The sequence below is a fragment of the Falco biarmicus genome, chromosome 15 (assembly GCF_023638135.1).
Source record: "Falco biarmicus isolate bFalBia1 chromosome 15, bFalBia1.pri, whole genome shotgun sequence".
NCBI classification, from domain to species: domain Eukaryota; kingdom Metazoa; phylum Chordata; class Aves; order Falconiformes; family Falconidae; genus Falco; species Falco biarmicus.
This window is the reverse complement of record NC_079302.1, coordinates 22,012,229-22,025,103: the sequence shown is the minus strand read 5'-3', so window position 1 is coordinate 22,025,103 and position 12,875 is coordinate 22,012,229. Positions and strand designations below refer to the sequence as shown.

The window sequence follows — 12,875 nt, the reverse complement described above, 5'->3', positions numbered from 1 at the left end:
AAACTATAAAAAAAAAAACAACACAACCAAACCCAACCCCCCCAAAACACCCCCGCAAAAATAACTCTCAGGTAAGAAATGCAACAACTGTTACGATTGCTAAGAATAGGGAGAACTCAGAACCTGTGCTTAATGCTCTGTTCACAAGACATTAAGTCCAGGATCTAGCAGGAGGGAGACCATCCTACCCTCTAAGTAAGCTCACATGTGGCTCTAGTAAGATGAAAGAGGTACTTTTAAATACTGTTACAACCTGAGATTCAGCCAAAGGCTGATGCCAACACAAATCGGACTTTTAAAGTATATTTAGAAATTTACTTTAAGACTTAGCTACAAAAGCCAGGAGGAAATTGAGCTTACCCTATCTGAACACAAGGAAAAACAATAACTTCAGAAGAAAAATATGGCTATTCTCAGTTAAGAAACCAAGCCTCAGGAGAAAAAGCTTCAGAAAGTGTTCCAGCCTTGTCTCCACCATTTTCTTTTGTTGCTGCTCATATGGGTTTTTTTCAGAACTTAATTATCTAAATCCCTTCCTCCTAGATCCAACCATTCCCTTCCATTGACTTTGATAGATTTATCTTCCATTTTATGAATTTTAGAAGCAGGAGGGACCAGTCTCGACCATTCCAATTAATATGCATCTGCCACAAACCACTGTAAATTCTCCATTAAATTCAGTTTGAGACACGAGTGATATCTGGAAACTTCTAAAACAAATGCACAGGCTTCAACTTAGACAGCATCCAGTTACACCCCAATAAAGTCAATCGCTTAAAATTGCAACACATTTTTACTTTGTTAGCTCAACTTCAACTATGGGTAAGAATTTTTTTTTTCTTTACATTTCTGTGCCCTGTTCAGGTGGCTTTGAATCATCACCAGGTCAATATCCCTTAGAAAAAAGGGAGAAAGTAAGCAAAGCCCTTGGCAAAGCTTAAGGTACATTTCCCAGGTTTCTGATCATTGCCTTTGAAAAAAACATCTCTTTGTGTGTCGATATCTGAACCAGATGATAATGCTGTAGGCACTGTAAGAGCATCACCGGAATACTAACTGCCTACTCCCTTGCAATAGTAATGATCAGAGAACCAGAACAGCTTCCATCCCACAGCTATGTATTTACCACCCTGAGAAACGGGCAGTTCCCACTCAAACCAGTTTACCTGAAAGCCAGGGAGAATGTCTGGAGGTTTTGTGAGATAAAAAACAAACTACATGTACGGAAGGAGATATCCAGCTCAGTGAACAGTTTTTCACTATTTGCATTTCCTAAAAACTAGCCCACCCCTGTGCTATGTTTAATCCACAGCCCTCAATTACAGCTCTGGACAGGTAAACAGTCATTTGCTGCCACAGCCCAGACATCTCTAAAAAGGTACTTTAAATGACAGCTTGTGTGCATGGGAAAGCTGTGAGAGAGGGAAATAACATGAGTACATGCTTAAATATGAGACAATGTTGCATTTTGAGTCAAAACAAACCCCTCACCCTTCACCTCAATAAATTACAGAAATAAAATTTAACTGAGCTACTGTGACAGACCACACATCCATTTCAATGCAACCAAAAAGCTTCAAGGAAGCCTTCACATTTGCAATCCGTTTACCAAGAAAGCAGAATAACTGCAGAACAAGCACAGAGACTGAGCACACCTGAGTTTTCCTACAACTATAGTATTACCAAAAGAGATGAAGACTCCAAGCATGTGCTACCATCCAGTTTCTCTTTTCCATCTATAATTTTAAACTGAGGTAATTTCACTGGCACTATTTTATCAGACCACTTAAGGAGCTCAGGTGCATATGCAGTGAGGAATAAAACATTTATACAGAAGAAACAGGCTAGTTGCCAACCCATCAAATGGGACACACTTCCTAGTCTGTAAGTCACATCAAACGAATTTTCTAGCTGTTTACACCAACTATGTATCTGAAGTAACACAAAAAATACTATTCTTACAATAAAGAGCTGTAAGATTAACTTGTTTTGTTCTTAACCCAACCCTCAACGTTAAGAGTGCCTTATTTTGTCCAAAAAGCAGAGCCTTCAGGCTCAGTTATACCATCGCTGCCATAAAGGTGCTACCAAAGAAACAGCCATTCAGAAAGAAGAAAGTAGCAGGAAGCCAGAACACTGACCTCTAATCCTGACTTAACCACGATCATTTCATCTTAGAACAGTTATTTGGCCTATAATGCGTTAGTGTGATATAGATGGGTTCGATGCTTTAAATATTACATAATCTTCACAAGTGCAACGCAAGTAAAGCTCAACAATTACGACACCAAGTCAATTCACTGATTAATCACATCTAAGGCATGTTTTAACAGGAACATTATGCTCCGCTAATAAGCTAGATAAAAGAGCTACATTGGTTAAGATATTTTCATACCTGCTAATGCTTCCTACCTCAAACTCAACAACTTAGTCATGCTCTAAATGCAAATCATCATTAATCATGCAAAAATTTTTACCTAGCAAATATATTAATATTTCATGTGTTTATACTATAATCACCATGTAAATTAGTTTAATAGGCAGCCCATAAAAAAGGGTTTAAAGGCTGCAGTCTATGTTGAGTGCAATACAAGCTCTGAAGCTTCTCTAGAAACAAGGCTAGCAACCAGAACAGTTTCAGAAAAAGCACTTTAAAACACGTTTTTTAAAAACAGAAGTATACACCACTCCATTCTACTCTGTATCTTGGCATAAAGTTATTTGGATAACAATTAAAACACTGATGACAAAATTTAGGTGACTCAGAACAGTAATGTATCCAGTGTACAAATAATTTTAACCAGAAGGAAATTAGTTCATTTGGAAAATGCACCAAAACACATGTTTGATTCTATTTTCTGATTATAGTCAAAGATGTTCAAGCTGACTAGCTCTGACCACTACCTCCTCCAATTTGGGAAGGACGCTTCTTTTCTACTACAAAAGGAAAGCAGAAGAGCATGACTGTGTCCCTTGATTTCTATCTTTCAAACAGTTGAACAACCTGAAATACAGAAGATTTCTGCACCTGCAAAAGCAGACTCTGCACTACAACTCAGCATTTCATTGACTTGGTGGAAATTCAGTGGTATTTGTTATCAGTTGGGGAGGTCCAATTCGCTTAAAGAATTCTGAAAATACACAATGCTTAAATATCTGTCTTGATAATACTTTGAACTGACAGTCTACACATAACCTCTCAAAACCAAAACTTAAAAAAAATATGATTTGAGGTTGTGGGTTGTTTTGAGTTCCCACCTCCTTCACTGTTTTCTTTTGTTTCAAACTATTCTTTACTGAATGTTTGTGTTAAATTGCTTCTTTCAACATTCACCCTACAAGCTAGGTTCCTGAATCAGTCACAGGCTCAGCACTCCTGTTTCTTTAGATTCAGAACTACCCAGCAAAAGCAAGAGAGGACTGACTTTAAAGATATCAATACGAACAGAAATAATGTAATGGCATTCTCACTGGCTAACAAAACAAGCACATCTTTTCTCTAGGGACTCAAAAGGAAGGTTTCAAGTAGTTGCTTCCCCTGATTATTCAAATTCAAGTCTCCTAGCTTTACCATATCACACTAAGAAGAAAAATCAAGAGATAATCTTAACAGGAATGCTCCCAGTTCCAAAGTGAAAGTTTCTCTCCTTTAGAGGAGCATTTCTTACGAGAAAAGTAGATCATCTTAAACACCTATGGAAAAAAGGCTGCTTCTGCAGCCTAACTGCATCTAAAAATCCTAACTGCTACTTGCAATGAAGCAGTGCCCAAATACCATCCTCTCTGATGTTATCACACATACAGCAACTCCCCCAAACCTTCCATTTACTATAGCCTGACTTTTTAAAATGGACTTGTATGACTTAGACTACTTCTCTACCCATTTTAAAATGTAATTGTCACTTTTCTGGTATTGTCCAAACAAGCTGCGAGATGCTCTGGAGTCAAAATTAAAAGTTGTATCAGCAACAGTAACAGCTAGTATGTCACTGCTTTCCTCTGCTGCCACCTCCAATGCAAAGGAAACATCTGAGACATCTGACCCTGCTTTCCATCACCCCGTGTGACACCCAATGTTTACAACACAGGATTTTTACACAGCGTCTAAAGATTAAGAATTGAACAGTAGTGATATGCAGAAGTCAGTTATTTTAATTAATTTCTCAGAGCAGCACTCCAGGAAGTCATTTTTACATCAGGATACAGCCCATCACATCTGCGTTATGGCAGAACTGTTGAGTCTGAGACCAGCTGACAGTGCTCTTTACAGGCTGGCACCTTAGGAGAGAAAACTCAATCCAAAACAACCCTGAGATGTCCTATCGATGCCCGGGATGTCACCCCAGTAAAAGATTCATCTTCAGCACTGGATATCAGACAGCATTACAGCTAGACAAGACTAACAGCCAGCAAACTACTGACATCGAGGCAGGCTTTGAAAGGGTAAAAGGAAAACCACAAGCAAGACATAACATGCAAAAGATAGTGGAGCTCTCATGAGAGATGCAGAACCAACATGAGCTTGTACTTGCTGAAAATGAAGCACGATGCAAAGTGTCCCCTCATCTTTGGCTTCTCCCTGCACACCCCTCTACTTACCCCGCTCTGTGTTTAATTGGGTAACATGACAGAACTATTCCAGCAGAAAGCCGATACAAACTAGACGATAAAAAGGCCCACCTCGCTAAAATGGCAGAAAACCAGTAAGAACTGGAACTGTGAAAAGAGAAGGGAGGGGCCACACAACTGGAAAGAAAGGAACAAGAGCTTGCCTTTTTGGCAGGCTGATAGTTTGTGAACCACCGCCTATAAGCGCAGCTTCTGAGACCCCCTCGGAGAGGGTTTCTCCCTAACTGGGGGTCCAAAAGGTCCCAGACAGGCTGAAGAAACCAAGGGCCAAGTTATTCACACAGCAAGTATCAGAGCATATCAGAGCACTTCATAACTGCAATAGATGTTGCATCAGGACTCTTAATTTAAAACATCTAACATGAGCGTCTTACTAAACTATCTGCCCAAAATTAAGACGTAAAGTTAGATTAAAACCTAAATAATTTTTGTATTTTAAGCCAGGAAGTAATCACTGACACTTATTGGTTCAAGACTCCCCTGGATGAGAGTAACCATTAAGTCACTGCCATCTGCTGTCTCTGCACTAATGGATGAGAAACGAGCACAGTTTTTTCCTGACTGCATTTCCACTTGATAAAACACCATTAAAACTGACCCAGCCTGACATTCCTGAACTTCGTAGCAGAGAAGCCAAGAACTAAACAGACTTCAACGCCAAAACAGCTCACCAAAGACACTTCCCCCAAAGGCTTCTTCAAAGTGAGCAAAAGCTACGAAGGAATGAATGAAAAGATGGGGCTAGAAAAGACTGGGGTGGCAACTCAGGATGTTTTCTTGAGCTAGGCTGAAACCACTCATGACAAATTATTTGGGAACGACACAGGTTGCCCAGCCAACCTCCCCGCATAAACTAAGCCAGGTCTAAGAACCGTACATCTAATTTCATACATGCACAAGCAAGCACTGGAAACACAGCGTCTCTGCCGCCGAGCTCTAACGCAAGGGTGGGAATCCGAACCCCGAAAAAAAATAAATTTCCTCAGGTCTCAGCTGCTACCAGCAAGGCGACTCTCCTCCGCGCTGCGCGGGCGGGACCTCCCCAGCCCTCGGAAAGGAGCAGCCCTGCGAGGCACCAAAGGCAGAAGCGAGCCGCCCCTCGCCGCGCTCCCCCACCAGGAGCCGCTGGCAGCGCCGAGCCCCGCGGGCGAACCGAGAGGAGCCGGCAGGAGAGCGGCCCCCTCCCGGCGCCCCTGCCCCAAGCCCCGCAGGCGGCTCCCCGGCCCGGCCCCCTCACACGAAGCTCTGCAGCGCGGGAAGTGCGGCCGGCGGCGGCCTGCACACAACCCCCGCTCTTTACAACCAAAATCCTGAGGTAAACAACGAGCCGCGGGCCAGGCTGGCTCAGCCTGGAGCGACGGCGGGGCCGGGGGGCGCAGGCGGCGCGGAGCCCCGCTCTTTGTTCGCCGCCACGGTAGGCCCGGCCCGGCCCGGCGCGGCGCCCGGCCCTCACCTCACGGACGTCCTGCAGACACTCGAGGACGGCGAGGTTGTTGGCCCAGCTGTGCTTTGAGCAGAGCCGCACCACGTCCTCCCGGCACACCGCCTCCTCCGACAGCTTCCACCCGCTGCCCGAGCCGCCGCCGCGGGGACCTCGCGGGCCCGCCGCGCCCGGCCCCGCCGCCTGCCCCGGTAAGGGCAGGCCACCTGCAACGGCGGGAGCGGCGGGAGGAGGGCCGCCCGCCGCCGGCCGCACCGCCAGCGCCAGAAGCAAGAGGAACGCCGGGCCCGGGCAGCGGCTCCGGACACGTCCGCACGGCGCCATCTTGGATCCGCCACCTCCGGCGCGACCGCCCGCCCACCTAGCGGCACGCACGCCGTATGCAAATCAGCGCGCCGGTGACGTCATGCGCCGCGCCCCCTCCCGAGACCACGCCTCTTTCGGACCATGGGGCGTGGTTTACTCTGGCTCCGCCCCCCGTGGCTCCGCCTCGGCCGCGTCCCCTCAGCAGGGTGAGGCGCCATCACAGCCCCTTGGCCCCGCCGCCATTAGAGCCCCCGGCGGCCATCTCGGCCCCGCGGTGGCCCCCGCTGCCCGGCAGCCACGCAGGACGGCACTTGCCATGCTGGCGGCAGGGGACGCGAGGAGCCGCGCCCAGGCCACGCTTACACCTCAGGGAGGGCAGCCTGGCCTGTGCCTGCCGTGGCAGGTGTCCGGAAGTTTGGGGTTTTACCCTACATCTCTCAGTTCCCACACGTCAAACGGAGCTCGCAGTGCCGTCCGCCTCGGACGGGTGTTGGGGAGGGTGGTTAGAAACCTGGGGAGCTCTTGGCTGCCCCAGTGATGAAGGACGTAGCAAAGGCCCTGAGGAAACGGTGCTCAGAGGAGGGTTGGACTGTGTGCAGTAAAGAAACCTTGGGGCCCCGTGTGGAACAGTGAAGAAAAAGTAGTGAATAGCTGCTCAAAAAAAAAAAAAACTTGAATAAAATACTGGAAAAAGACCACAAAATACTGAATTGCCAGCTAGCCAGGGTGCTCATGGGTAAGGGCTCACACTGGCAGACCAGGACGGGATCATGCAGTTGAGGGTTGCATTGGCCCGGAGGTGGGCAGCAAAGCCACCGGCACAGATGAGCTTCGTGCATGGATGCACCCGCGGCCCCTCCTGCAGCACGATGCCCAGGTTGGCAGCAGGGAACAGGATAAATCCCACTGCCCACCAGTGTGGCCCAGCCAATCACATTTTGGGGGTGCCACAAGATTGAGAGTTCGGCACCTCTCCCACCCTTTCAGTGCAGGGCCCTCTGTTTCAGGGCTGGGTGTTGGCCTGTCACTTTCCATCATGGCTCCGGGGCTTTCTGCACGGGGATGGAGACAGAGGCACTCCTGTAAAAGTGATCTTGTCCCCAGAGCGGGATCTACGATGGCTGATCACATTGTTGGTGGGATGTACAAGCTCCTCCTGGGGCAGTAAGGGGAAGTCAGATGCCGAATTTGGTGATGGATCATCTAAAAGTGGTGCCTGCAACCACGCAGCCTCTGTCAGAGCAGTAGTAATGGCACAGCCCCCTCCACCCCTGCAGCCAGACCTCTGAGTTCCACAGTAAAAAAAATATCTGTCCAAGTGTTGGGTCAGTAGCAGCAGTGGGACACAAGTCTGCCACCAGCTCAGCAACAACAGCTTTTTGGGTGCCTTCCCAGTCTCCCAGCAGCAGGATCCCAGCAGGCCAGCTCTCAGCATCCTCCCTGGATGGATTTGCCCCAAAATCTCAGCTTTGCTTCCAGCAGCAGGTGGAAACAGGGGACGGGGAGAATCCCATCTCAGTTTCTCTGCCTGGTTGATTCCAGGAGCAGTTTTCCCAGCACAAGTCGGCATCAGTCCAAGGTCAGAAGATTTTGCCTGGATGCCAAGGCATTCCATGGGTCTGCCCTGGCTCGGTGAGCTGTGGTGAAGCAGAGCTCCCTTCCTGCCCCAGGCTGCCTCATCCTGCCTGGGCAAAGAGTCCTGCTGGGGATGCCACCTACCATCTTACCCACACCAGGAGCTACCAGAGCACTGTGAGCAAGCTGGAGCCCACCACAGCCACCAGTCTGCAGCCCCCTCATTCAGGTGGAGATGAGGGCAGGAGAGGGCCTCCTCTCTCTCAGCTGGCAAAGCCCCCGCGCTTCTTGCTATTGAGTGTCATGCTGGGACACAGCGCTCAGGAAAGTGGCTTTGTGCTGGCACCCCGGGGCTGCGCAGCTGGGAGCACTTAAAAACAAAAAGCAGCAAAATCCAGCCTGTGCTTGGCAGCCCATTTGGCTTAGTGGAAATTATTTGAAGAGCTAGCCCAGCGCAAGAGCTGGCTCTGCTCCTCTATCCATCGCAGGACAAGGACAGAGGGAAGCATTGGGGCTGGGTTATGGCTCTCTTCTCCTTCCTACACCCTTGGGAGCTCTCCGGAGACTTTGTTTTTTGATGAGCAGCCCACATCCTTCTGCCAAGCATCCTGCACTCAAGGGAAACCTCCTCCCAGACTTGGATTTTACCATCCTGCGTAATCCACCATTAAATAAGCATTAAAAAAAAAAAGCCCTATGCTGACCATGTCCACACAGCCAGTTAAACAAGAGGTATTTGTTTTGCACAGAGCGACATCACTGCCGGTGCAATAACCCCAGCAGTTCATTGCAACTGCAGCCCCTCTCCCTTGGCACAGGCTCAGTGGAAATGCCCTTATTACCACATTTTAAGCATTTTACCAGCAAGGCTCTCAGACTCTGGGTGCTGCATTAAGTGCTTGCCATCGTCTGCTTTTGTAGCGGGTAGCACATTTAAGTCTCACCGCTTCAAGCAATAAAATGCATTTATATAACCCTGAGCTGTGCAGGGCGAGGCTGCTGGGACGCCTCTCGCTCCTTCCCAGCAGTGTCCTCAGCCTCCAGCTCACTGCTTAGGGGAGAAGGAAAGCTCTTCCTCAGTCCATGCAGAGGAGCTGCTCCAATTTTTAATTGGATACAGAGCACTCACTCTTATGTGGTCATGGGCATCGCTCCGAATCTCACCGCAGCCTCCACACAGCGCACTGAGGCCCTCTCCCTTGCATGCAGACTGGCTCAGCTGCCTCCCTCCAGTGCTGTGTGTCCCCCAAAACTTCAGCACCACCTTTCCCAACTGATGGTCACCTGCACTAACAAAAGCTCTTGCAGAGAACCTAGTCAAGTGCTTCGTTACTGCTTCAATTCAGTGCTTTTCCCCAACGGTCAAGGCAGAAACACCAGCTTGGTATTTTATTTGCATGACGCACACTGGTTTAGCCCCACTGTGTTCTAGCTTTTCTCGCAGGTCAGAGTCCTGCAGCACTGTTGTTCATCCATGTTAGAAAATAACCAGAGGGCCATGGCAGTATTTAGCTTCTGAGGAAGCTGTGGACATGCAGGAGACAATACTGCAGCTGCAACCTCGTGAGTGTCAAGAGCAAGGGGAACTTTTTGCCTCTTACACACAGCTCCTCCAGTCCGACGTGACATTTGTGTTTTGCACCAAAGAGCAAAGCTGTTCATACATCCTTGCTTCACAGAGCATCAGAAACCCCAGGTCATTACTGCAGAGCCTATTGCTCCCCCCCATATTTATGCAGCTCCGTGTTGCAATTGGCACCTACATAAGGAAAAAAAAAAAAAAAAAGGGCAATTTTCCAACCCTCCAACCTGTCACAATTCTTTCCCAATCCTGCTTCTGCCTTCCTGGGCACTCAGTGCTACTCCCAGCTTGATGCCATCAGAAGCACAGGGGGTGGCTTATTCCCCTGTCCGCAACCTCTGCCGCTAGTGGAAACACCAAATTGGACTTGATGTGAGACTAAACCCCCTGGACCCTCAAATTAATTATGCTTCATGGGGTGGGATAATCACTAAAATTAGTTTGAGGTGGTTTTTTTCTAGACCAGCACCGGCTGGACAGGGCCTGTTACCTGCTAGGTTTGTCCCGAGGATTAGGTAAGTAGGGCATAGTTCCCCAAACTCGTCTACTTTTTTTGCTACTTAGAGGCACTATTTTGAAAGAGATGGAATAAAAGCAACATCCCACATGTCCTTCATGCTGTCAAGATGTCACTATGGCTCCAAGATTTTATCAGTGAATTTTCCTGTACTGAAGCATCCGTTTCCTACGGGCACCCAGCCCACAGCACCCAGGGCTCTGTAACGCCAGGGCACCAGCAGCTCTGGCTGCCATCCCAGCACAGCCCATCTTTTTTAGCAAAGTAATGCGAGCACCAGGTGTTTCTGCCATCTCAGCACCATCTCTAAATATCGTTAACAATCTCGAAAGCAAATAAAGGATAAATATTGTTATCTTAAGTCAGGAGGCTGTTTACACCAATGTGCTTGACTTTGCAGGCTAAGAGTCCTCGCAGGGGATGACAGCAGCTCGGCAGAGGGGCAGTCCTGCTGCCAAGGCACCGTAACCCCCCCTGCTTGATTTCACACACAGTTCTGCACAGATTAGGGATGCAACTAGACTCAGTGGTGTCTGAGCACTCAGCTAATTCACATTGTAGATGGGAAAAACCTTTACTGAACATTTGCTAACAGAAAGTCAAAAGTGGCATCCCAGCAGGAGAGACTGTGCCTTCCTTGGCAGTGAAATCTGTTCTTTCACATTTACTAGTTCTGGCATTCATTGCAAATCAAATCCAACAGAAAAATAGTTTTTGCTTGCTTGTTCCTGTTGCCCTCCTCTCCTCTTCCTCCTCCCTGAACTCCTTTTCCTCATACTCTCTCCTTCATAAACCAGCAGAAAGCCAGGTCTGTTAAGGAATTCACTGCCTTGGTAGAAAATCTGCTCATCTACTTTATGCAGCAAATGTTGCCACATCTCCTTGCAAACTGAAAAGGAGAACTGCATGAAACCCCCCTGGGATGCTCTGGCTACCTCAAGCAGTTTAGTCTGAACCTTGCTGCAGTGCCTGGTTTAAATCCAATTTAGTTCAGGACACGTAAAATAGCCACTTTTCCGCTCTCCAGGAATCGGCAGGCACAGCCAGAGCCAAGCGAAGCGCTGGCAAGTCCTGCCTTGTGTGCACACACACCAAGCTGTGCTCACTTCTTTAGGGCTACCTTTCATCACCTGCAACATTTTTAAGCATGTTTTTTGAAACCTCACCCGAGTCACTAAAAAGTCATGGCCAAGACGCAAGGGTAGGTGCTACAGCAGCGAAGGCCCCATGGCACTGAGGCTGGGTGCAGGCAGAGGGCTGGCTGCCTCGACCCTCCCCTGGCCACGCTTTTGGTCACTCTGCAGATCACCACCACCTAATACCAGATCACTCCTGTTTGAGGCACACACGGAAATCCCTTCTCGGGAAAGCACGGCTCCCCCTTCCCTGACACCACACCTCCGGCTGGATTGTGTTCAGTGCCAACGTGGCCCCTGGGTTTCCTGCCAAGCCGCCACCACAGCCAGCTCTGGCCAACGCTGCGCTGTCCCCAGGTCTGGTTTTACAAGACTTAAAATTAAGAAAAGTGCTGTCCCGCAAAAGCCCAGAGGGAAATATTACAAAATGCCCGTGCATAGTTCGGAGCAAGGCCCCATCTGCAGGAGGCCCAGCGCTGCCTGGCTTTACCTATCACCTCACATCAGATTTACTACAGGAATTGCCAAGGGGCCGCCCTGCTCCGTGATAACAAAATCTTCCCAGAGACAGAGGCAGAAATAGCCACACTGTGGCTCATTGCCTAAAACACCAATGAAACAGCTCAGCCTCTAACAGCAGCTGCCCTGTATAGTGCAGAGACACCAATTTTTTTTCTTCCTTCCATCCTGGAATCTGCCCCCTTGACTCCAGACAGATGAGCAAATATTTAATTAACACATTTGACCTTTTATCAGCCCTCAATGCCAACGGCTTTCTGCACACAATTTAGGTGCTCTTTCCTGGAGCTTGCTGCAAAGCTGGGACTAGGACCATGTTACAAGGATCTTCAAATCTCAAATCTTTGAAAAATTACCTTAAATTCTGGATTTGAAAACTGAGAGAACATGAACACATCATCTTTTATATTTTAATAGCATTTAAGTTTGTACCTCTTACTCCTGTAGGGCAGTATAAAGTAGAAAACAAGTGCTACCTAGAAAAATCAAAAAGCTGAGCGTCCTTTTAATTCCTTTTCCTGTGTATGTTTAAAATTTTCCAAGTTTCTTGTGGGAAGAAGGGGTTGAAGTTGACTGAGCTAAATGATGCCTCAAAGTGGCTGAGAACAAGCAGCTCATTGCACCAAGCCAGCAGAGAGCAGCCTGCTCCTCCTGGTTTTAGCTGGCTTTACTGGAGACCTTCTCACAGTGTTATTCTTCCTACTAACCTTTTGTTCCTGATCATTGTTGAAATGCCAGAGTCTCACACGAGTGAGTTTATTTCCAGTTCAAAGGATGTTCCAGGTACACGGCCTGACTTCGCTCAACCCTTTTCTTCCCCCTCACCTGCTCAGAGCAGTGTGGTTCAGCAAGGACTCATCATTCACCAAAAGCCACCACTACTTCAGTCCGAAGCTCAGTGTCACTCAGAAGCAATACAAAGAACAAGAAAACCTACCTGCACACGGGGTTACCTGGTTATGTTCACAGGATATGCAGTATATATTGACACATTTTTGAAGTATAGCAGCACCAGTTATATTTGATAACTATAAACACTTTATTTTTACAGTATATAAAAATACAGGAACAAGATATTATACATAAAAATATAAAGTTAAAAATAAGATTGAGAAGATCTCTGCTTAAGAGGGAAGACAAACAGGATCATACTGTGCAAGCCCCAGACTT

The 12,875-nt window shown here is 47.7% G+C and overlaps 1 protein-coding gene across 1 annotated transcript in view; it reads right to left on the bottom strand.

Annotated features, from left to right (window-relative positions):
- Positions 1–6,430, bottom strand: part of GLG1 (golgi glycoprotein 1) — an 86,957-nt gene extending 80,527 nt beyond the window's left edge. Inside the window, exon 1 of the mRNA XM_056360625.1 lies at positions 6,083–6,430. Coding sequence (XP_056216600.1) covers positions 6,083–6,394 — 312 coding nt within the window. The 5' untranslated portion in view covers positions 6,395–6,430. The remainder of the gene's footprint in view (positions 1–6,082) is intronic.
- Positions 6,431–12,875: the final 6,445 nt, after the last annotated feature.